The following is a 26,529-nucleotide window of genomic DNA, read 5'->3' as shown; positions in this document are numbered from 1 at the left end:
CCATATCATAAACCAATATATTGACCACCTGTACTATGCAGAATAACAAATAATCCCTGCCTGAAAGGACTAATAATATCATTAAATAATTTTATGGAAAACTGGGGCCCAAAGAAGCCACAAATGCTGTCTACAGTCAGTGACACTCTGACAGAAACCATGTGAGAATTCCTAGATGAAATCTGGCATCACTTGGAGTCCAATGCAAAATTCTCTCTATTTTCAGTGAAACACCACTGAACACACATGTTTCTGTTTCAGAGCCCTTTGCTCAGACAACTCAAACCTGGCATTTCATAAGTTTTCTTATTTCTAGCCCTTGTTCTTTTGCACCAAACATATTTTTCCCATGCCTTGTCTTTATAAACTGATACTTTTATAGTATAAGTAGGATACAACTATGTGTAATTCTATTAATCTCTGTCCAAGTGTTCCTTACTGAAAGTACAAAATTTTTCACAAGGATATACCCAATATTTACACTGCAATGTTTTTTTCCCAACATGTCCTTCTGTGAAATGCTATTTCACTGCTTCTTGTCCTTTATCCTGCATTTCTATTGGTTCATTTAATAAGACTGGCTTTTCAGATTTCAGTTGCTTCTTTAAAATGAGCAGAACAAGTGTGCTTGGGATGTAGGACACTCCACGTAACACTGCTGGCAGGCCAAGATAGAGCCACCTGAAATAAATTATAAGTTTCATTAAATATATGCACTTGTAAAAAAAGGACAAAACTATTCAGCAACAACATTGCTGTGTGAAGGTTACAAAGCCACTCTAAAGCTTGTGCCCTGATGCTTTTGGGTCTCACAGAAGATGAGAATGTGAGAATAGAGAATATGAAAAGGTAAAATGGCCTTTTACCTCTCCCAATTTCAGGCAAATGATTTAGCAAGTTAGGCACCTGGTACTCCTATGGCTGTATCCATAGGGAAAAGAGAGAGTCCTGAAAGGGCTCAGACTACCTGGTTAAAGTTTCTAAGTATTCATAAGAATATTCTTCCAAACCAACCTCAACACATATTACAAGGAATTAGTATGAGGGCACAAGTTCAACAAGATTTTTCTTTAAAAATTGCACATCAGTCCTTGAAGGACTACAAAAACATGAAGTGCAGTATTCTGGGCCAATTCCAACTTAAGTAGCTGTATCTTCTCCATAAAATTCTTCTTTTTTAAATCCAAGTACTGTTTCAACCATTTCCTGTTCAAAGATATTGCAGTCACCCATTGAACATTTTTCCCACATGTGCTAACTGCTTTTCAGTATTTTTATCATAACTCAGTGTTTTCAGAGCTTATTCTCATGAGAGGTTATTAGTGAATATTATGGCACCAGAACATTTCTGTTCAAAGGTTTTTCCAATGTCTGTGTCAAAGGTTGCGCTCTGCAAATAAAGCCATATCTGTATCATATCTCTAACACAGGAGCAGTTTGTCTGCTAGGGAGACTTAAAGTGCATAAAATTACATCTCTATGCATGTAATAATAGAGTAAGAAGGAGAAATTAAAATAAACATACCTGTATGTGACAACATCATACATCCTACACGCTCCTTCTCCACCACAAGTCATGGTACCCCACTTCAAGCAAGTGGTGTCTATCAAAGCTCCAAAATAAATGGGAGATGGAATTCCAGCTGAAAAGAACATGAGCAAAATTTCTGTGATTTCCTTCTGGTTATCAGATCCACCACAGAGCTTATGCTGTTTGTCACCCACTCCATCTGTCCTGTCCTCTTGCAGCATGAGCCTCATTCTCTATTTATCTTGTGCTCCCTCTTTTTCTTACCCTCAGCCAAAGATTTTCTTCCCTGCTGCCTGTTAAACAACATCCACATGCAGCAGCATGGACAGTGTTTCCTATTCAGAACTCAAGGTACTCTCTCATCAGTGAGAGTCAATGCTGCCTTCAATAAACATAAACAATAAGAGTGAAGGAATGCCAAATGGCTTTCCAGTGACCAGCAGAAGATGTAGTCCTGTGTCCTGCTTTCTGCAAGATACAGTTAATACAGTTGATTTTCTTCTTTGCAGCTGGTACAGTGCTGTGGTTTGGATTTAATATCAGAATAATGTTGATAACACAGTCATGTTTGAGCTGCTGCTAAGGAGGGCTGACATCAAGGAGTTCTCTGTGTCTCATGCTCTGTTTGTGAGGAGCTGCACAGAAACCAGGGGGGAGCATGGCCCAAACTGGCCAAAGGGAAATTCCACAACCTTCAGTGTCATGTTTAGTACACAGAGTGGAGAGAGGTGGCCGGGAGGGACTGACTGAGGACTGTTTGGGAGTGGGATGGGTATTGGTCAACAGCTCACAAACAATTTTATTCTGTATCACTTTTTGTTCTTTTGTTTTATTCCTCTCTCTATTTTTCCTATTATTATTATTATATTTTACTTTCTTTCCATGCTAAACTATTCTTTATTTAACCTGCACGCTCTACCTCTTTTTCCAGCTCTCCCCGCTATTCCATGTGGGAGGAGAATAAGTGGATGCATGGTACTTAGATCCTGACTGGGGTTAAACCAAGATACCAGCCTATTATCCATTAAAAAAAATTGCAAACTGCAAGAAGTTCTACTTTGCCATGCTCTGAGAGCTGTGAAAAAGAATTCCTAAATGGTTCCTGATCAAAGGCACTCCACAAAAAGAATGACTCCTGTGCCATGCCCACAGTCCTGATGGGATCCTTCTCTAGCTCTAGGTCAGCCCTAACTGCTCTTCTGAAGTGTGTGAGATATTTTCTTACCAAACACTCTTGAAGCCAGCCCATGGATACCCACTCCAAATGACTTTTCTTCAGGCTTTAGAGACCTGTATGATAATGTAATAACTGTGATGATAATTGCATTGTACAATTATTCATAGAGGTGACATTAATAAGAGATGTTTAACCTTTTTTTTAATCAAATTCTTCATCACATTAGGCCCAAACCATTCTAATAATGATCTCATTATGCTCATTAGGTGATGTTTGCTGAAAAGTTCCTTATCTAGGACTGCCAAATCACAAAAGGAAAAGCTTCTATCAGGGTATGGTATCAGGGCCAACACAAAGTGCAGCGCAGTTGTGCCTTAACTGAACATCATAAATTATCATTTGATTAAAATGATTGATAAACTCCCAGGTATCACACACCACTCAATATCCCACTGCCCTGACTCAGGGCTCCTGCATTCATTCAGGATAAAGCTGACAGCCAGAAGCTGCATCAGATTACAAAGGTGACATGACACTGAGCCTTAACAGCACAGAAACGACATCAGATTTCTCTGCTCTTCCTCCATCCACATGCAAACTAAACACCTTTTAATTCCCTGGAGAATTAAAACCTCAGAATAAAAAGTCTGGTAGCTTTCATAAGACAAGGAAAATTTACTGTACCTCATTAAGACCATGTATCCAGGCATGGCTGCTAAGGAAAAAATGAAGCTGCAGACTAATGTCAGGATTAAAAAATAATGGAGCATCTTGTCACAGCTTTCATGTCCATCACAGTGGCCCAGAGTTGCAGAGATGTTTTGAGATGAAAACCCTGAGGCTGCAACACAGGTGCAGTTTTCAAATACCTATCAAAAGAGTATTTTAATCACACAGATTGTCCAAACTCACACTCTGATGGCAAAGCCACACTGTTGGCACCCATCTCACTGTCTCCTGCTCTCAAACCTGTTACTCATGAGCAGCACTGTACTGATCCTCTCTCCCAGTTGGCCAGCCACAGGTCCAGCCATCCCTGTATTTCAGGATAAAAGTTCTATAATGCCTGGTTACCTGGCATTTAACCTTTAAATCTACAGGGTAAAAGAGATTATAATAATCTCTTTAATAGTTCATGCTATAGAATTTCATTTTGGTTAAAATATTCTTGGGCACTCAGATTTCCAGTTGGCAGCACCTTCAGAATAATTTCTCACTCCTTGTTAAGCATTTAATATTCCTTTAGTTCTTAAGAGAGAAGAATTGCCCTTCATTATATTTTTTAATTTAAACTTAAACCGATTTTCCTATGCAGTTTGGAATTTCTGGTGCTACTCAATGAATTTGTTCAAATTTTTTACCTTATATATTCAATGTACATGAATATATAAGGTATAAGGTAAAAATATATTAATATATATTATATATACATTAATTATGTATATGATTCCCCATCCTATATTGGTATAAATATTTGCCACCTACTTGATTTCACAGTTACAGTACAATAAAATGTATGCTTTACCAAACTCCTTCCAGTTCCTCTTGAGGATTTACATCCAGCAAGACAAGGTGACACATAAGTGATCCCATTGCTCCCACAAACTGGGTCCCAGATTTTAAGTGGGCAATCACAATCCATGTTGCAGCCAGCCAGGAGAGTATTTTCTGCATATGAAACTTGTTCTATTCTGAAACACATTCAGAAGATGAATAAATAATTCAGTAATGAGATACCCACAGTAACCCTGGCAATGCTTAAGATTCTATTCTAGCTCAAGTGTTGAATCAGGACTCAACCCTACATGCTCCTGCCCTGAAGTCATGCCTTTTTATCTCTCAATAGGACACTAAATTGTATTGTTTTATATTAATATTGTAAATTAGGTATGAATACCCCAGAGCTTTTTTCTCATCTATGGCCTGTATGTTCTTGATCATCCATAAGGGTTGTATCTACACCTCCATGTCCATTTTACAGACACAAAGCACAACCTGCCATGGGGCAGGGAAGTTGGAGATAGAGGCTCTTTAAGATCCCTTCCAACCCAAACCATTCTAAGATTCCCAATGATCAATGGCGGATTTCAAATCAAGAAACTGCAAATAAAATACCCTCTGATAACTTGATAGTAATCAAATTTGAGTAAACCAGTGTAAGAACAAGAAGGGGATTTGTTCCTCTCTTATTCTGAAATTGCACTCATGTATGCCTGATTTCACCAACAATTTTTATTTTCACCTGCAGTTACATGACTTTACTATCTGTATTAGTAAAAGAATTAATATGGACATGCAACTGCATGGATATCTTTTTTAACACACTTTTGTTGTTTGAAAAAGGCATGACAGACCTAATGTCTAATGCAAGCAGAAAGCCTTGAGAATTTAGAACAGGGAACTGCAATGGAGCTCCTGGCTGATTCTTGACAAGAAAAATCATCCTGGTGTCTTAAGACTGAAGTCCTCCTGAGTCCCAAAGAACATACCCTTGATAGGAAACTGTTAGACCAGCAACTGGTGAGGTATCACAGACAGTCCAATAGGCAGCAAAGTAGAGAAGGTATTCCAGTAAAGATACCCAAAATGCTATGCTCGCAGCCTGATAGATATTTATCTTGAATTTCTTCATGAACAAGCCTCCAGAAAAATACCCAACGCATAGAACTGGCAAGTTGTAAACACCTAGTTAAACAAGTGAAACTTCCATGTTAAAATAAAGGAGACCATCAAAGCTACTCTACTACAGGGCAGCTAGAGAGGGAGCTATATAGCTGCTGTGAGGGAAGGTTGTGTTTGGCAAAGACTCAAAGGGTGCCTGGGGCTGAATAATTTAACTACAATCAGAAATGTCTCTCTGCTAATTTCCTTTCACAGCCAAAACCTCTGCCAAAGTCAACAGCAGGTGAGAACTGCTAGGGGAGGGAGCTACAGGGTAGGGCTAAAATTACCAATTGGAAAATGGCAATCTAGAGTTGCACTCTAGGTGCAACACCAAACCAAAAACATCAACAACAAAAACAAAACAAACAAAAAAACCCACCCCAGAAAACAAAAAAAAAAACAAAAAAAAAACCAAAGAAAGGAAGAAAAAAATGAAAAAAATTATATGGTTTCAATCCAGCCTTTCCAGCTGTGAAACTCAACAGAAAGGTGTGCACATCTTAATTAAGTGCATATCTTAATGCACTCTAAGCATGACAAAAAGGAGGAACAGGCTTTCAGTTTTGAGATGAGATTACTGAATGTGCTCTCACATCATTCTTTGATGATTGATGCTTAAGAGAAGCAAATTCTGACTGAAAGACACGTTGGAAATGGTTTTACACAAGCATCACATGGCTTAGTTTCATATCAGCTGAATTTTTGAAGCCAATTCAAAAGATGGGAATTAGATTATAAAATTGTGCACAAAAAATTAGATGTTTAGCAGAAAATGCATTGGCATTTAGAAATGTTTTGTAATGTGATATCCCTCACCTGTAGAAGCATTTAACCTTAGTATGTATATATAAATACACATGAACATATGTATATATGTGAAAATATAGATAATTTGAATAGAGACATCACTAATTGATAGAACAAAACAAAATACAAACATACCAATCAAAAAGATGGCATCTGATGCAGATTTCCCAAACTGCTGTTCCAGATACTTGGGCATGAAGGATATCATGCCATCAAAGGCACTGAACTGTAGCACAGTTATGCATATAAATAACATATACACAGGGTTGTGGAACAGAGCCTTGAGGAAGGGGATGAAATCTACAAGGAAATAATGACTTGAGTTAGTGTGATGCTTTATGAAAACAATGTGGCTGTGGGGGAAAGGGGAGAACAGAAATGGTCCTGAGCTGGAGCAGGATAAACCTTGTGCTTTGCCAGACACCATAGGCCAAAGATTCCTTGCTTAGCCCTGGGTGTCCTCTACCCAGAGATACCCTCACACACACACATGCACACCAGTGCAGCTCTTCCTTATCAAAAAATATTAAATCACAGCAGCAGCGGCAGCTACTGCCCCATCTTCCCTCCCTTTTTGCTCATCTCATGTACCCAGAGCACTCAGCAAAAGCCTTGTCCTGCAGCTGGCATCCAGAGGGGTGAAAATGCACTCCAGAGCTGTGACAAGCTGCCCCAGAGAGCAGAACTCTGATTTTGGGGTTTGCTGCTGGGCAGAAGAGGCCTGAAGAGACTGTGAGCACAGTTATTCCCACACTCCTCTCAAACTCTGCATCAGCCAGTTTTCAGCCAAGTAAGCATCTGAGAAACTGATTCACACAGGTCTTTCCTCTGAATAATGCCCATTAAGTCAGGATTTGAACCATAAAAAAAGCCCCACAATTCCCCTTTGTCTAATGTTCTCTGTTAATCAATGTGCTGAGCTATTGTCAAGAAACTCTGCAGATAAATTTAAGTATCTACAAAACAATGACTGGGCCTGACTGAAAGTGGGCACCACTTAGGATGGGTGTATATCTTCTAGAGCTAAGCAAGCACCTTATAAGAAGTAGACTGTATGCAAATCTTTCAAAAATTAGTCAAATCTTAGAAACACTATAAATAAGCTGCATTATTTACAGATGCAGTGACATTTTTAATCATAGCTTCTTAAGGAAATTTTATTGTTATTAAATTAGTTTTATTTTAGGTTATTTTTTACTATAAAAACATTCCTATAACCCTGGAGCACTAAGGAGCCACACCTGAGCTGGGAAAACAATATTTTATTCATGGATTCATTTTAGGCTAGGTGACAGCAGAAAGAGATGCTCTGGTTATCAAGATGAAGCTGCAATATCTGCCAGGACCTAAGGACTCACTCTGGGTGTGGTGAATCTGCAGGACCCAGCTGGAAACAGCACAGAGAGGGAGCTGCCACTTGGAATTTACTTGCTGAACATTTCTGAGGTCCTGTCAGATTCAGCAGGACAGGCTGCTCTGAAGATCATACCCTTTGACATGGTTTATTCACTTACATTTCCAACCAGGAAATGTTGGAAGGCTGTTTCCTTCAAATAAGGAAGGAAAAAATATGCTCCTACAAGACCATAGATTTGAAAGACCCCAAATGTGAAAGCTGCCAGGTGAATAAATGTGAGTGGAATACATCCTTGCTGTACAGTAATTAAATGTTTATGAGGGTTAATTCCCTGTCAATTCCCTTTTAGGGCTTGCAGCTGGACTCAAGAAATGCACAAGATTCGTGTTGGGTTTCTGCCTTTCTGCCCAGTGAATGTGGGGTACAAGCAATCAATAACTGCACCTCATGCCCAGCTCACTGAGCTGTAATATTCCTACTCAGATTTCAGAGCTTCAGCCCTCTCTTGGGAGATACACCTGAATTGCAGGAGGGGAAAAGGAAGGATCCAGATCCCATATCTATGAAATCAGCTTTTTTCCTCTGCAAGGAGCCATTCTAAATTCCTGTACAAATCCCTTGAACTGCAGAGACATCAAAACAGAGCAGGCACAGCACATCTTGGACCCACCTTTAATTACAAAGTACACAGAGTTCACACCTTAGGACTAAAGCTAGAAAGGAATAAAATGCAACACAACTTGCCTTTAGCAATTTCATACATGGTCTGCTTGGCTTCATTCTTATCATTTTCTTGCAATGGTGTTGCGGTTTTTTCACTTGTCTCCTCGGGTTCATTGGTTTCACCTTCCTTCACCAGGGACTTGGGCAAGAACCAGAATGGAATTGCCACCAGCAGATTGAGCAGTGCACAGATCAAAATGCCCAGCCACCAGGCCCCAACCCAGCGGGCATCAGTGGCTGCTATAGTTATCTCATCTGGAATAAAACACAACAACAGACTTCCTGATCACTTCAGAAACATCCTTTGCTGTCATTTTGGGCTTTCCCAGTCACCTCTGACATAAAAGCATTTTAATGATTCTTAAAATGAGGCTTATGAAAGAGCATATTGTCCAGTTTTCTTTTCTAATGTTGCTAATTTTCTGGCAAATTTCAGTGGCTTGTATTAAGTTAATTCTAGTCCTTTCCTCTGTTAAGCCAGATGACACAATTTTTCAACAGATAATTTACAAGCAGATTGATTTGTTTACCTATGAACTGAATATTATAAACAAATCTTCTATTCTAAAAAAAACACCAACAAACTCATGGTGGGATTAACTCACATTAGCAAGGAAACATCCTTTAGCTCTGAAAAATACACCAACTACAGACTTAAAAATAAGGTTTTATATGTTCACCAATTACCTGCACCTACTGATCCAATGTCAACAAACAGCTCTGCACAGAATGAAGCCAACAACAAACCAAGGAAGGGGCCAATTACAGTTGCTGTATGTAGACATGCTAGAGTGGGACAAAGAGAAAACATTCCAAATTAGAACCCAGTCACAATTATCTGCTTGGAATTGCTCCATATGGTTAGGACAGCTCTACTGGAAAAGCATTTGCACCTAAAAATGGCCTCATTCCAACAAGTTTCTCTCTGGTTAAATTACAAGTCCTAAAATATTGTTGTTTTGATAAGGCAATAACTAATGTTTTTTGCATTTCTTTATTGGGCTGAAGGGCATCACAATAATCCTTTCTTTTGCTTTTGTTTGCCTGTGTGTTCGGAGAAGGGGAATTACCACAACGGGGCGGATTTACCCAGGTAGAAAGGTGAATTCTCTGCTTTGGCAAAATCCTCCAAATAGGAAATTCCCAAAGGCATGATGGGAGTTTCCCCCATCCCTCTCACGATGTTTCCAACCATCACAAAAACCCACAGCAGGGACCCAGGCTCTTGTTCACATTCTGTGGATAAAACAAAAAAATAAGAATTAATGTTTTAGTCCCAACTATTAATGAAAATCTAGAGACAAAGAATTGAAGAAGAGCTTAAGCTTTGATGGGTAAGCCTGTCTTATAAAAGAAAATATTAATAACTAGTCACAATACTTTTTTACTTCTTTTCTCTCCTTGACCTGAGATTTCTTCATCCCATAATCTGCTTCAGACTCCACTGCTCTCTCCCCTTTTGTCATGCTGAGATTTCTCTTTCATATTCATTAACCAATAAAAACCAACTTTGCTAGCGGCAGCTGCTGCCTTTCTCAGTGTCTGACCAAAGATAAAACCCAGATCTCCTGTTTTAATGTTAAATTGCTGCCACCAAACACAGGTGAAGCAATCCACGTGCAGATGGGGTCACATTCAGTCCAGTTTTCACTTCACACAGGAAATGGACTCAGATATATGAATTTCACAGCCTTGCTTGTCCATAAACCAATGAAGAGGCAATCATCTTACCCAAGCATATTCACAGGCATGAGGGTCTATGGGATCTATGTGCCTGTACGTCATTTAGATGAAAATAATTTAATAAACAATCACCATTATTTAATAAACAAGTGTTTGCTAATAAAAAACAAAAATTCATTTATTTAGATACTATAGACATAGAAAAAAACATCAACAGACATAGGAAAAGTCCTACCTGTTGATGGCTCCTCTGTAGGCAAAGAGGACAAGTTGCGATTAACAAGGCACAGAGGCATCACTGAGACATTTTCCCGTTGTGAAATGCTGCTTTCAATGTGATACCTGTTGGAAACAAAGGAAAGGAACCATGTACAGGTCGAGAAGATATTCATGAGAACCATTCTCATTTGTCCGTGCTAGAATCATGGAGCTACCTAAAAGAGTAGGTAGCCAGAGCCATTCCACACTGGACACAACAGGATTGAAGGATCAAAAAACACCTTGCTGATTAAAGCCTACAAAAGTTTATATTACTATTTCTTTTAAGTCAAGCAAAAAATAATTTCAAAGGAGTTGAAGGATCATTATGGTCAGTACTAAATTTGCTTCTAGCTATTCTTTTACTCAGAACAGGTAGACAACATCTCTGCAACGTGGATGTAAGAAATCAATTTGGCAGTGAAAATAGCTTGAGAAACACCTATTCCTTATCCTCTGGGAGGTCTCTTTCTCTGAATAAATTCCTAGCAGTGCAGAGAAAACAGAGTTCCAATTTTCATTCTGTATTGTTCAGGCTAAAAAAGATTTACATAACAGGGTCATTTTGTTGTGCCAGTTTGTGATGATTGATAATACCCAATTTCATTCCTGCCAACACAGTGACCAGGTATGATCTCTCATCCAGGTTCCAGACCAAGAGATCTTTAAAAATCACAATTTCTATTGTCCATCCAAGTAGATAAGAGCTAAAAGTGACAGCATCACAGCTGTTAGTTGGGAGAGCCCGTGCAAAGGGGAGCAAAAGGATGAAGGCAAAGGCAAAGGCAGGTGCCCAGCAGAGGGGTGACTCTCCTCAGGAGGTGATGATTGACTTTTGGAGCCATCTCAGGAGCAAACCCAAAGAATCTGCAATGATCAAATTGAATCCATGCTCAGCAATGTCTATCCCCATAAGCAGCACCCTCAGTGAGAGGATGAAAGGGTTAATGCCGGCAAGGGTCACAGAAGCTGCTGTGAGCTAAGCACAACACTCACCTCCCAAACAGAAAATGAGGAAGTGATATCAAAAGACATCCAAAGGACAGAACTGTGCAGCCCAAAGCAATTATTCTGGGTCTGTGAAGCTTTGCTCCAAAGTAACTCACAAATGCTATCAGCAGCAAGTTACCTGCAAAGAGAACCTGGGTCACCATCTGCAAACCAAGGCGCCCCATAATAGTTACAAACCTGAGCATGTCTTGTGAGCTCCTGTTTCTTTTTTTGTCTTTAAAAAGTGTCACTAGACAGGGAACTGCCTACATGGTGCAGTAATTCCCTGCTATATATGATCTTTTTTTGGAAAAGTTACATCACATGAAAAGAACATGAGAATAAAAGGCAGGGTGGAAAAGAGATCACAGTGAGAGAGACTTTTAAATGCACCTTTATAGAGGAGAAATTTCCCACTACTTGGCATAGAGAACATGCCCAGGACTGCAGAATAATATAGGAATATTATTAGGAATATTCCCCAAGGATACTTTATTTGGTAATGTGTAGGAAAATACAGAAGTGTATATCATAGTGGTTTTGTACTGAAAATAATAAACACAAGATAACCATCATACAAAAAAAAAGGAATAATAATTTAATATTAATTTTATTAATAGCTTAATAATAAAAAAGTCACAGGTTTTTATACCTAGTACCATTTAAAAACAAAAATGTACTAAAAATCTTCATTTTCCTCACCTCCACTTTCACTTAGAAGCAGTTGATTTTCTCCACTTATTGCTATGCAACTAAGAAAAGAATCAAGCTTCATGTTATGAATCAGGCCCTATAAAAATAGCAATTTAATAATTTTACACCTACTAATTTTATGATCTTTTTGTCAGAAGAACAAAACCATGTCTCTGAGTGATGAGCGTCATGCTCTGAAATAAAATAATGCCTTTTTAATGTATCATTTCTAAACAGGCTGTGCTGAATCAGTGGCTCGAATGACACTTAAAGAGAAACATTTAAGTTTATCACTGGACAACAAAATTTACTGACAGGATAGGTAAGGAGCACTAAAAGTAGAACTGGAAATTTTCTTTGCAAGGACAGTTGTACAGGTACAAAAACTTAAAATATTATTGAGTTTAGATAGGGATTCACAGTCCACTCCAACCAAGTTTAATTAAAGGAACTACAAAATTCTAAATATGAGCTTAAATTCAAACAAAGTTTACATAGTTGGTTATTCTTGTGTATTGAATATTTCTGAATAAAACATCTCATAAACTAGTTCTGTTTTGTTAGTTGCTCTGTCATATCCTATGATAGTGCAGAAATTAGCTGGACCAGTTTTTAAATCTAAATTTGCCCATTCAAGAGGTCCTATTAATTGCCAAGACATGAAATGGTTACAAATCAGCTCAAAAGAATGACAGAGTTTGCCACTATTGCACACAGAGTAATTGAGAGCAGATGAGAGTCACTAAGACATGCTCAGAACACAGATTACATTTTCAAAGAATCAGAAATATCAAAATGAGAGATTACCGATTTCAAAGCTTCCATTAATGATGCCCACTAAAGAAGCTGGGATATTAAATTGTTTCTCTATCTGTGTGTACATGCTGTTCATGTAAGCACCAGACATGGTTTTCCCAAGGAAGGCAAGTGACAGTGCCAGCAGAAATACCTAGGAAGGGAAGGGAAGAATGCATAAAAAATTACATATCTGTGAATATTCCTTGGTTATTTCCTCCAGTGAAGTTATGCTCCCAGTTAAAAAAGTGAGCAGTTCTGTTCAGCTGATGTGTGTGTAAATCCCATCACCTATTTCTTTCTAGAGTTATGACTTTTTCAAACAAACAAATAATAAAAAAACCAAAACAAAACACAAAAAAAACCAAACCAAAACAAAACCAAAAAAAAACAAAAAACCCAAAAAAACACAAAAAACAAAACAAAAAAAAAAAAAACCAAACCAAACCAAACAAACTTCGTTCTTCATCTTCTCTAATTGACCAAGAGTGCCTTCAGCAGCCCCAGGTCCCATTTAGCCAGCCAAGGCAGCAGTGCCTGCTGCAAGGTTGCCACCTGCAGGACCTTCCCACCCCCTGCTCACCCAAATGACAAATTGCTTGCAGACCTGAGATCCTTTCCTTTGGAGGAATTACTCCATCCAGGATCTGCTCTCCCACCTCAGCAGAGGTCATGAGGCCAGAAAAAGCAATTTCAACCAAAATGAAATAAATAACATGTCCTTTTTACAAGACAATTAGCAGCAACTGACAGCTAAAAAGTTAAAATAATGAGAGCAGCAGTATTCAAACCCTTTTAACTTCAGGCTTCTTTATAAGCAGCATTTATGAAATGAATGTATTTATTTTTAAATACATCTGCTGCAAAAGCTAAAAAGCAAAAGAAACGCATTTGGGTTTTTAATTACTATTTTTTAAAAGTTATTTTACAAGATTTTCTAGCGTTTCTTGACAACTTGAATCACCATTCAAGATCAACAGGCAGTTTTTACTGCCACATCCCAGTCAGTAAAGCTCATTTCACAGCTTTAAGAAGAAAGGGTAAATGTGTTAGGCTGGGGGGATTACACAAAGTCAGTGGTGAAGTTTCAAAGCAGCAATCAATCAATATCTCCAACATCTCACAGAGTGGAAACTTCAGGGAGAGAAAAAACCAGCACAGCTGTTTACAGACTTTTGTAAGGGCATTAAGGGTAGAAGACAACAGCTAATGCATTCATTTAATCTAGGCTGTAACTTCTACCAAAATTCTGTAAATGCAGTAATTACAGTTGTGTGTTCTTGCAAAATCACTAAAATATGGCTGTACCTTCAGCTTGGAAATGCAGCAGAATTTGTCCTCTGCACGTGGCTTCTCAGGCTCCTTCATGTTGCCTTTTTTAATTGACACTGGCGTCTGTTTCTGAGTCTGCTGGTCATCCCATTACAGTGTTGGAAAAAGATGAGAGAAAAGAACAAAAGTTTTTGTCCCATGTTTACAAAAATATGATATTCCTTTTAGGAGATTTGACATTTTAGCATTTTCCTTCAATAATTGCAAACTGGATTGCAACAAAGCCTACCAGATTATGGATTTTATTCTAAATTAAATTACTTGGTTAGAGTAGAGACATTATCTCTTGGCATTAAAATTAGAGGAAAACAAAATCAAACCAAAACCACGAGACCAACTCCAGCTCTAAATGGACACAAAACAGACTCCATTCTCCTTCCTCTCCCAAGATTGTCAAAAATATTCCTCTTTATTCATCTGCCTACTTTTGCTTATCTCCATCTCAACTTGATGATTAGAGTGTCTCACAACACTAAGCTGCCTGCTTTGTTTAAATTTTACATATATTCCAAAAGTGTGTTCAAAGAAGGAGCAATATATTCCAGGGATTGGATATACTGACCTGTAAAAGCCCCAACACATCTGAGGGTTTGCACAATGAATCAAAATTTTATTCTATTCATTCCAAGGGCTCCTACAGAGACTCCATTAAATAAAGTTATGAAATACAGTTCCCTGGGGCCTGATGGAGTAAGGTGAAAAACCCAGGGCAAGGCAGAGCCCTACCTGATAGGCAGGATGGATACAGGTGAATTTCCTCTTTTTGGTCTGGGCTACACTTCCCAAGGGATCCTGCAGCCCCTGCTCTGCTCTGTGCTCTCCCCCTCATGGGTCCAGGGATGGGGAGAAGCTTGACCAGCCCACCAACAGGACTCAGCTGCCTTCCAAATTCTTCACCTCAGCACCCTCCTGGCCAATCTCTCCAAACATTCATTTCTACAACAATGTTAATCCTCTCAAATGTGTTTCCTAACTAACTTGATTCCTAGCAAGTCCACAGGCATTAACTCCTTCTGCAGCTGCTTTCTCACTTGCAGCTTTTAAAAGCACAGTGCATTATTACAGCATTCCTGGAAATACCTTACAATTAACTGTAGGTGCTCAGCACTCAGACAATTATCTGAGATAGATACAGAGATTTTATCTCTGCTTTGCTCACAGATACTTCTACAAACTGTGTACAATTATCTGTGATAGATACAGAGATTTTATCTCTGCTTTGCTCACAGATACTTCTACAAATTGTGTGTTCAATCACAGGACTAAACTGTACTCACACAGCTTTTTCTTCTTCTTCTTCTTTTTTTCTTTTTTTTTTCAATTTGAAACAAAATTTATATCCCAGGGACTCATTAATGCTTTATCTAAATACTGCTTTTCTCGGAAGCCCACCAGCAATAACAAAACATGACAGCAATACCCTATATTTGTCCTCTTCTAGGAGCTGGCAAAGGGATTCTTTCCCTTTCTGTACCAGTTTCACTGTATTTCCCTGCATTTCACAGTCACATCCAGGGAACATCATCTAGCTAACTGCAGATTTTCCTTCCTGGTGCTACAAATTACCAGACAGCACCCTGTTACCTGACTTGGGGGATCAGACACATTACACTGCTCCTCATGCAATTACAGCAGTCAAAACAGCATTGTTTGCCTTTAATTATTCATACCTTCCCTCACAGCAGAGATTAGGATCCAGAAAAAAAAGCATTTCAACCAATTTTTTACTGGGAAGATTATTAAGATTATTAATTGAATAACCAAGTAGACAGAATCATTATTTCCAGCTCTGTTTCTGAAATTGCTTTCCCCAGCTCTATAATATTTTGTGGTCACGCTTCATCAAATGTTACTGATGCCAACACAGACTAACAGCCTGAATTATCAGAAAGACACAGGTGCATAACTCACTCAGCTCAGGTGCACTCATACCACACTTTAAGTCCAGGTTAGAATTTATATTACCATTTCTGTGTCTATAAACACACATTTCTTGGTCCCATGAACCAAGTGTGCTCCCACTCCTTTCTCCATCTACCTGCTCTCCATTGTACATTCCTCTTGGGTACATTGGTTACACTCTTGGGCTCTTCAGACTCAGCTGAAAACCTCTTTATCTCATTGAACAAGCCAAAACATAGCTCTATTGAAATACATTTATTTTAAAATGGGTATGCAAAAGTTTGCCCTTGGGTTCTTAGTGACCTACAAGCACCTGAGTCCACTCATGTGAGCACCTGCACCTGAATCCCACTCATAAGCCTGCAATGCTCACTGAAATTTCAGGGAACAGGGCAGGACAATTCCTCCTTCCACCTCTGCACTGGGCTGGTGACACATTTATGGCAGGCTAGGAAGTTGGCAATGCCCAGAATTGCCTCTTCCATCCTCTCCACTGTCTGAGTGAACCTGCAGGGGCAGCCAGAAGGACACAAAGGTGATCAGAAGACACCCACCCTGCACATGCACAGAGATTTCTCACTGTGGGGGCAGCTCAGAGCAGCTGGAGGACACAGAGCACCCAGAGTGACCTGGGCTGAACAAGGTTGGCCTAAAACCAAAGCTGAGCCTTCCAGTGAGCACCAAAAGAGGCTGGTTTGGTGCAGCTGCCAGCAGCAGGCAAGCACTGAGACATCACTTTGGAGCCACTTGTCCCACACAAACCATCACATTAAATCACATTTCACTGATGCTTCAGGTTTAGCTTTTATATTTTTCAGATTCTGTGCTGCTTTAGTGTGTGGGTCAGAGCTTCACATGAGGGGATGGTGAGCACAGAGCAGGGAGACAAAACAATTCCTGCTCCAGCTGGGCACCAAGGACAAATGATCCAAATCTCAGCCCAGGAGCACAAACACCGTGGGCTGGAGAGAGAAAAACAAGCAGGGTGAGACTGCCTGGGCTAAAGCTGGAATGGGACAATGAACTGCAAGGTGCAAATGGAGCAGAACTGATCCCAGGGACAGACCCCGTGCCCGGCCGTGCATTTTGGGGCCATTTTGGTTCATCTTGGGTGCAGCCCTGGCTGGGCTCTGGTGCTGCCCAAGGTGGATCCGTGAGGAGATCCTTTCAATAAATCCCTGCTTTATTCTGTAACTCTGCCCAGCCTCTGCTCTAGGGCAGCCTTCACAAGGCATCATCACTCTAACAAACTAATAAAAAGGAAAAAAAGCGCCCAAATATCTGAATTTAAAGTTGATGATGCAATGTTTTGCAAGTTCCCTTGCCTAAGTCCCAAGAGGATATGCTACTTTCAAAGTACAATTCATCTTCCATTTAGCTCAGCTTAGTCATACAGATAGATAAACTGCCACATCTTTATTTTGTTTACAGGGTTAAAAATCACAAAACATAACGATTCAGAAAGCAATTATGGTGGCAGGATTTTTAACTAATTTATTTTTCTGGTTGCAAAAAGCTTCTTGAAATCTTGTTTTACCAGGTACAGTTCAAACTATTACTCAAATGCAATTACATGAATGTTAGACTGAGACAACGGAAAATATCCTCATGGCAAAACAATCAGGTACTTACAGTTCTGAAAAGGTTTCTGCAAGAAATCACTGATATGGCACACTTGAACTTTGACTTTAAATCTACATTGTTGAAAATTAACCAAGTATGGGGCAACTTGTGTTTTTGCCAAATTTCAGTTGTGCATTTTGGAGTGCTCAGATGTGACAGACACGCGCTGAGTTCTCAGAAGGAAAATTAAGCCCATCTGTTTCTTTTCCCTGCAAAAATAAAGGCCGAGGGCTACATCTGTGAGAGATCTCTGAGCATGAAGTGCTGACACTCCTGTGCACTGAAGTCATCCAGAGAGCAGCCACAAGCCAGAGAGGAACTTTGGGAGTGCACCTAAGTGTGTAAATTTACAGGTTGGGTAGACTTTAGGAAAGGGTGGCACAGGGTCAGAAGGGAAGAGGGGAATGAGATTACTCATTACTGATTTACATTGCAAAATCAGAGAATAATTTGACCAAGCACAAATAGTTCTGGCTAACACAACAAGAAGAGATTATTTGACTTCAATTAAGTCCATCAGACATCTCATCTAGCAATCAGTAGATACACCTTCAAGTCATAAGTGAAAAAAGCAGAGTACAATCCATTATTGGTCCTAGTCTCAATGTTATATGTCATGGTGATTTACCTACCAAAAAAGGACATTTCTGTCCTCACTCTAAACACAACAGCTTATTTTGAAATCACTAAGGTCCCATAGCTCTTTCCCAGCACTGCAGTTGTAAGCAGCCACTTCTAATCCATGAAAAGCTGGGAATGTGAGCTGCATCTGCACAGAGCCACAGCACCAGGGGCTGCATCCCACAGCATGTGGCATGGCAAACCAGGAGAGGATGTCATGACACAGAGCAGGTTCACCATCATTTCCCTCATCAGCTCAGATCCAGGGCAATGTTTAAAACCATTTTATTTCTCAGAAGTGTCTGCTGGGAGCTGCTTCTCTGGCAGTCCATGCACCTCCCAGTCAAACGGAGGGTAACAGGGAGAGTTTCTTACAAGGACAACAAAGGATTTGCTTCTCAGGGCTGTGTCCTGATCTGGGTCCACACTCCAAAACTTCACTGCAAACTTCAGCCTTTAAACAGACCAGCAGAACTGGGCATAGGAACCTCACAACAAAGACTCTTCTACAGAATTTTCACTCCTTTCACCCACTCATAGGGGTCCCTGCATCTGCATAAATGAAAAAAACCCTTCTCAAGATGTTTTGGGGGCCTACTCTCTCAAAAGAAATAGAAGAAGAGGGCAAAATAAGGAAAGATATAATAATTTAACTGATTCTCCATTAATGCTGTCTGGTTTCATAACTAGTTATTTATTTAAACCAGTGATACTGCCATAACAATTTCTGCCTTAAGAAAGCAGTTTAGCTCATTGATTTGCACTTGTTTGGATTTGCTTTTGTTTTGGGAAAGCATATTCATGTCCTCTAGACTTGCAGCAAAATTTATGAGGACATAAAATTCCTTATTCTTCATAAAGTTTGCTGCAAGTCTGGAAGATATTCTGTTGTACAAACCTCTGGTTTTAAATGTTAGGAAACATAAATGTTTCAATTGTCAAAACATCTTTTCAGAACGTTGAAAACCTAATTATATACTTTTGGGCAGTGCTTCCTAGTTGAAGTACAAAGGGATTTGTTGTGTGATCAGCTTAGAGGCAAATTGTCTCAGGAACATACTCTGAGAAAAGCTGAAGGAACAAACTGCAGGTTGACTGGCAGCTCAAAGCTTCAAAGTCTCCCTGGAGCCTTTTCCTCTGGAAAAAATGACATTACCTGTGATTCATCCATCAGTGGTTTATGTAACCTGATAGCATTTCACTTCACTATCCATCACTCCAGGAGGATTTGGGGTGTGCCAATGTGCTCTGTGTGCAGAGATGGTTAAAGGTGACACTGCTGGCCTTTCTGGGCACTCTGGACTCAGCTCAGTCCTAAAGGGTGTGAAACAACCGAGGGGAAGATCCAGGATCTTTTGGGAATCAGGCACCTGTGAGCATGGCTTTTCTACAGACATTTCATTTTTAACCATTGGAAATTTTCCCAGGATCTCCTGAAATAGATACTCTTTCTCAGAAAGGTTAAAGTTGCATGAAATATACATCCTCTTTTGGCAACAAAAATTAAAGTGCTGGTTTCAAATAACAGTGTAGCTTTAAGAGTCTCTGATAAAAAATACCTCACCTCTATGGTGATAATCTCTACAGCTCTTTCAACAGTGGCTTTTTTAACTTCTACAAATTGTTATGAGTATTATAAAAGGCAGCAGGATGATGTATGACTGAAAGCAGTGGGCTGTAGTGATCCACAGCTCCATGAAGATTATGCCTGCTTATGACAACATCCTAAAAAATAGTTTAAGAATGCGTTAACCCCTCATTTACATGAAGTATGAAATGTTCTGTCGACATGAAATTATACATGACATTGTCAACATTGCTCATTTTTAAACACAATATCCTAAGCATGAATAGAATTCAACAAGTATGTGGGGATGTGAGAGCTCCCTAAAATGAAAGTAGCCATTTGCAGCCCATGGGAACTCTAACAAAATGAAAGTTAGTTAGTTAAAATTAACAAAATCTAGTTAGAAAAACTCCCAAAAACTTTCACTTTTGATAGTGAAAACTAACAAAATCAAGCCTACAGTCACCAGAATCATGGTCACTAGCCAGAGTGGAAATGTGTAGGAATCCTGCAGATCAAGACAAATAGTAATAATAAAAAAGATTACCTATGCAGACAGTAATTTATGTAGCAGAAAATACTCTGGAATCAAAAGCAGAATTCAAGATGCCCACTCTAAATGTATGGTAGGTATCCAACACCTGTGGATTTTAAAGACATTTCTCCTGAGGTCTGTGCCTCTCTGCTGCTCTGCACAAGGCTCTTTTCTCAATTAAATGCTTTCCTAAGGTGACTTTTCAACTTTTTCCTATTAAAATATTATCATTCATAGGCACAGTATGTGTCAATATGAAATTATTTCAGGATGTTAATGACTGAAGGGCCCCAGAGCCTCATTTTTTCCCCCCTTCACAATAATGCCATGTTTTCAATTTTCCACTGAGTGTTTGGCTCAATAACCATTTATTGCAAAAAACCACCACCTTTTGGCCTAGCCATGTCACTTGAAGCTCCTAAATTATTTGTGAAAGCTCACATTTAAGTATTGACTTTTTCACACCATTCCTGAATTCTGTTATCAAGGATGAGCTCTGCCAAAAGTGGATTTGCTGCTAAATGGAAGGAAACAGCAATATTTGGAGTAAAAGAAATTCCCAAAAACAGACCAAAAATCCACTACATGTTTTCAGATGCATATGCTAAACTTCTAATGAATTTTTAGTGACTTCTTACAGTAGAAAGACATTTCCAGGTCCCTCTTCATGTTCCTTGTGCTTATCAAAGGCTTTTCTCATCTCCAAGCAGAAAGAAAAGGTCAGGTCACAATGATTCAGGCACGCTGTAAATCCAGCCCTACTGCACTTCCTCTTGAAGAAGGGCTATGTTATTTTGCAGCTAGGTATGCTGACGTGCCATAAATAAATTAATTAATGTTTCATGGTATTGGCAACGTAAATTCTCCTACGTCAGCTCACAGACTGCATCTACCCTTGGTGAAAAATTATTATGAACATGACTGATCCTCAGTTCAGCACAAGCCTCCTTTTTAAACAGCAGGGAAAATGCCACTATTAATAGCAGAGCTGTCAAGTCAGCATCATCTGAAAGATTCAGAGTGTTTCAAGACAAAGCCAGATTGTCATTCTCTTGCAGCAGTTTGCAGAGAAGAAAAAAAAAATCTGGTTTTTTAAAAGTGGGATAGTTTAAAAGAAAACTTGGTTAAAACTTAGGCACTGCCTCAGGTGTGGAGGGCTGGCATGAACCTGTGTGGAATTCTTTTGGAAACCAGCAGTTTCTCTAAGAGGTGAGTGATTTCCTTTGCTTTCCATTTCCCAGTGATTCACCTGCAGTGGAATAAGTCTGGGGAGCACAGGGGGTGGCTCCTGGTCTCACTGCACCTTCTGCAGATGTCTGTGCTCTCTATCACAGATGCTGGGCTGGGGAGGAAGGGGTGGAGAGTTCTCACAGTTACTAAATCAGAAGCAGCACTTCCACACATGCCTAATTTCTCTCTTTTTTCCCCTAACAGGAGCATTTAGGGAGACTTCATTCTGTCATTTAATAGTGATGGGATGGCCAAAATTGAGGCCTTCCAGGACCTGGAGGGAGCCCAAAAGAAAGATGGAGAGAGACTATTGACAAAAGTATGGAATGACAGGACATGGGGGAACGGCTTCACACTGACAGTGGGTTTAGGTGGGATACTGGGGAGAAATTTTTCCCTGTGAGGGTGGTGATGCCCTGGCACAGGGTGCCCAGAGAAGTTATGGATGCTCCTGGAAGTGTCCAATGCCAGGTTGGATGGGGCTCTGAGCACCCTGAGATAGTGGAAGGTGTTCCTGCCCATGGAAGGGGGTTGGAATTGGATGAATTTTAATGTCTCTTCGAACCCAGGCCATTCCATGGTCCTATAATTCAATATATTCACCCTGCCCTTCCTTTCAGCAAGGCTTTTTGTTTTGCTTTGAAATACACATGAATCCAACATATTAGAGAACTCCCTGCTCTATGGCAGAAGTACATTCCAGCAAGATCTTGGAAACCTGAACACCTTTTTATACATTAATTGCCATAGAAAGTGATTGAGGATAATTAGTACAGCAGGAAGCAATGGATGACTTGGTTTACCAGAAAGGAAGAACAATAATTCTCTTGCATAGTCACATTTACCATCAACACTGCTTAGAGCCCTTGAGAGTGACAATGGTAACCAAAAGGAAGTCCTGCTTTTGCTTTTAATTTCTGGAAACCGGTTGCAGGAGAGACAGGGGGAAAGAAAATCACGAAGTTAAACCTTCTGTTGTATTCAGAGGTAAATTGTTGGATGCAATTAAAACTCTATAACTGTAAGTAAGAATGGTACTAGGAACTAAAACTCCCCAATCACTGGGCTGTCAGTTCTGCCTTTTCTGATCTAAAATGGAGTTTATTTCTCCTGTTTGAGGGATTCCCAGCTACAGGCACTGATTCAGCCCAGGCTGCTGAGCTCATTCTCACTGCAATCATTAGCAAGAGTCCTTGCAGGCTACGTCATTGCCCTGTCAATGGCGTGAGCTGAGTAACAAAATACATCATAAAAGTTGGTTTAAAATACTCCTGACTATCCAAATTACTCCTTTTCTTTTGCTCATCAATCCCATGGATGGACACTGTTTATTTCTGAATAATCTTTTTTTCCTCTGGGGGAGAAGTGAGTAACTTTCCACCTCTTACCTCTCAGCTGCTCCTTACATATTTCTTCCTCAGTTTTAACATCACTTTTGGGATCAACAGGAACAGTTCTTTGTATTTTTATCAGCACTGGAATGGTCCACATGCAGCAGGGGTAACAAAGAAAGTTGTGCTAGCAAAAGCATATTTAATAAAACACTATTTGAACAAAGCAGTTACACACAGCTTAAGTGCTAATGGTAGAAAAATCACAACTTCACACACACCAGAAAGTGCAAACATTGTGGTTTGCAAACAAGAAATACTGGGAAGAGAGTATTATAGCCAAAATTTTCAGACTTTGCCATCCAAATGTAAAAATTTAGGGAGCAACAAAGGTTCCTATCATTATCCCTTGTCTAGAGTGATTTTACACTCCCTCTGATGCTCCACATAGGTTTTAGTTCACAGAATTCACAGAATGACTAGGTTGAAAGAGGCTAACTAGTTACAATAATGCTGAATAGTGTCCTGATAACCAGGGCAATCCTGGATATTTTAGGACATAAAAAATGACAGCAGAAAACCTGATTTACTCTTCTATTTTAATATTTGGCATACTTTGACTTTTTCAGAGGTGCTGACACTATCAATGAAACCTCCTTTTTATGCTTTACTTTTGGAAATTTTTTTGCTTTACTTTTGCAGCTTAATTAAAAAAGATTGAAAGGCTACTAGAATTGCTATAAACAATTGCATTTGCCATTGTGCTCAACTCACGTACAAGCTAAAAGCTGTGACACAGGCACAGCTCTGTGTCATTACTGGGAATGTTTACACTGATGGATGGTAATGCTGCTGCTGCTCTGATTGCTGGTTTATTCCAAAAACTGAAATAAGTATTGAAATAGTTGAAATTTAGATTGTAAGTTAATGACTAAACCTTTCCGTTCTCCCTTTTGGTACAACAGGGCAACTAATCCGGCAGTTATTCCCACACTTCCAGCTCCTGGTAACTGAGCAACAGAATAATTTACTGGAGACCTCTGCCTCACACATCTGTGCAGCAGCTGGGGAAGTGCCTGCACCAGGGAATGTGGCTCTGACACTCCCAAATGGGGGAGACATACCCATTAGCAAGAGTCTTAACCTGTCTTATTAATGTTATTAAGCAAATGTAGAACTCAGACATTGAAAGTGGGAACCAGCTGCCCAGCAGGTGCCAAGAACAAGCCTAAGAATAAGATAAATGGGAGAAAGGAGGAGACAGCCTTCAATCTCTCTCAATATGAGAGTTGAAGCACTTCTGGTGGAGTTAATTCAATTTGCATTTCAGCACCCACAGTGTAAACATCTGCACCTGAGGAGTCACCCAAGGCTGCTTTTGTAGGCAAGAAGGAGAAACAGGCACAGGCATCTAGGCTGGCTTAGACTCCTGCATGGGAATGGCACTGGGATGGTCTCTGCTCACCTGGCATTGAGTGACACAGGTCCCACAGGTCCTGGAGGGACAGAAGAGCAGCAGACCCTTGGGACAAGGCTGTTCCCTGTTCCTCTGCTGCCAGTGCACAGCATGGACAGCATTTTGCAGCTCCAGACACTGTGTAGGCATCTTCCAGAAGGAATCAGGGAACTGAGAAAGCATGTCTGCTGGGTTGTTTCTGAACCTCAGTTCTGGTGTCACCTAACCTTCTTATAGGCACAATTCTTCAGACAAATCTCTGCATAAACACTTAAACACTTAAGTATTTTAGTATAAATATCTAAAATTACCATTACTACTCAGAATAGAAGTGATCACAGATTTCTTTAATAAGAACACTTGATTTTCTTTGATTTTCTTTTTCCACAGGCTGATACAACACATGTCAGAGAACTCCATGTTGTCAACAGCTAAATGTTGTCATGCAGAGGAATAAAGGGTTTTTTCTACAATCAAGGTAAAGGAACTTTGTCAGTGGTAAAAATAGCTTTCCAGCCACTCATTGAATGGTACTAACAGTAAAGTATTTCATGCCAGCATCTTGAAATTCGAGTTATGAACTGTTCTGCTGTCAAAGAGATTCCACAATTCAATATTCCATTCCTGTTTGTGCAGGAAAACACTACTACTGCTTAAGAGAACTTGCAGCAGGAGCTGCAAAACTTTACTTTTGTTAACTTTACATGTGACTAATTGCTGGAGAGACTTCTTGCTGACCCTGCCAAGATGCTGTGCAGCCCAGGAGGCTGGCAATGCTCCTGGGACATCATGAGCCCACTTTCATTTCCACAATGCACTCAAGAAGCAGCCTTTCTGTTCTCTCAAAGCATTAGTGGCTCCCCCCCCAAGTCTGCTTTGCAGGACAGCTGCAAATGGAATTTTGGATCAATATTTATTTGAAAATTGGTATTTCATTTTATCTCTCTTGAGCCATAGCTTGATTTAAGTTTGATACAGAAGCCATTCACTTAAATGCCTTAAACAGAAGAGATTCTGAGGACTGAGTGAAGTTTTTTAAAATCTTAAACACAAACTTATCTATCTATTGTTTTTCAGGATTTGAAACAGCATCTCTCACACAGGCTGAGCATAAAGACCTCAGCTGAGTGTCAGTGGCACACAGATCTCTTTCCACCCAGGAAAAAGCACAATAAGGCATTGTCAAGTTCAACATCCAAGCACGGAAGATTGGCTGATGTCAATCCCCAGGCAGAGTACCTGTATAATTGTTTTTCAGCACAATACACTCTCTGTAAAAGGGGTTTAATCATGCCTTCATTTCAGAGGAGCAAAATTGCCAGAGTGAAATTAACACCAGAATGTTATTTCATCATAGTCAAATTCTACAGTGAGTCTTTGGAGAGATAAACTTGTTTCAGATGTGGCACAGAACTTACTGTCTTGGTGAAGATAAAATACTGCACTTACTTCTCTTACACTGGGACTGTCCATCCAGAGAGGGAATATCAGGAACCTGGTGAAAAGAAGTAAATGATCATATAAAAACAGAGAAAAAATATCCAGCAGTGGCACTCTTTAAAAAAAAAACCAAACACAACACACAAAAAAACCTACCCCAAAACAACATCTACCACAATCAACAAAATATTTTGTCACTTTCTAGAGCCTCATTTGCAGGCTGTTGTAATCAAGTTGAGAAGTTACTATCCCAGCTAAATATTCCTTCTGTATTCACCTCGAGTAGCCTGAAATGAGCCAGCACTGGAACTTGAGCCATTGCAAGGAAAAGCTGCTACTACAGGCTAAACCGACAAAGAAGGGGGTTTGCAGCTCAGGCAATGCTCTTGGCACTGAAGCACTTCTGAACTCTGAATTCCTGTCCTTGGGGGTAGAAAAGATGCGCATGGTGACTTCTCATCACACAGAACTTTTACTCAGCTTTAGAGCCAGAACTTTGTCCTTTATAAATAATTAAAAGACTGATTTCCAAAGGCATTGGGGTACCTAGAAAAAGCTTAGGAAACAGAGGGAGAAAAAATTGATTTGCCTAATTTCCACTGAAATCAGAGGTAAATGGTTCTAATCTGTATCCTTGGAAATCTGCAATTAGATAATCCATTGACACTGGATTTAGTCTATTAAAAGCTGTTCATTTTTCCCTGAACCATACTCAATGCACACTAGAGAAATAAATTTCCACAGGTAGATTTATTCTGACATTTCCTCGCTTTTCAATCCTAGTCTTTGCCTCCTGAAAAGTATTAATTGACTC

The 26,529-nt window shown here is 39.7% G+C and overlaps 1 protein-coding gene across 6 annotated transcripts; it reads right to left on the bottom strand.

Moving 5' to 3' along the window:
• On the bottom strand, positions 1–26,051 carry LOC128940434 (solute carrier organic anion transporter family member 1A2-like). Of its 6 annotated transcripts, none has more exons than XM_054281825.1 (16): positions 25,993–26,051; positions 25,725–25,770; positions 13,987–14,088; positions 12,691–12,832; positions 11,197–11,329; positions 10,178–10,284; positions 9,349–9,495; positions 8,947–9,045; positions 8,281–8,514; positions 6,315–6,479; positions 5,198–5,393; positions 4,234–4,399; positions 3,393–3,577; positions 2,757–2,821; positions 1,526–1,643; positions 1–681 (listed from the first exon to the last, which is right to left on the bottom strand). In XM_054281825.1, the coding sequence occupies exons 2-16, from the start codon at positions 25,746–25,748 to the stop codon at positions 522–524; spliced, it is 2,043 nt and encodes a 680-aa protein (XP_054137800.1). In that variant the 5' UTR covers positions 25,749–25,770; positions 25,993–26,051; the 3' UTR covers positions 1–521. The 6 variants fall into 6 exon arrangements, with proteins under 6 accessions (XP_054137800.1, XP_054137802.1, XP_054137799.1 ...); XM_054281827.1 differs by having other exon boundaries at positions 13,987–14,085; XM_054281824.1 differs by lacking the exon at positions 25,993–26,051 and adding an exon at positions 25,872–25,964.
• Positions 26,052–26,529: the final 478 nt, after the last annotated feature.

This window comes from Melozone crissalis, unplaced genomic scaffold (genome assembly GCF_028551555.1).
Source record: "Melozone crissalis strain CALT ecotype California unplaced genomic scaffold, PUWL_Pcris_2 ptg000033l_1, whole genome shotgun sequence".
NCBI classification, from domain to species: Eukaryota; Metazoa; Chordata; class Aves; order Passeriformes; family Passerellidae; genus Melozone; species Melozone crissalis.
Note: the sequence above shows the minus strand (reverse complement) of the source record. Positions and strands in the feature narration are given on the sequence as shown.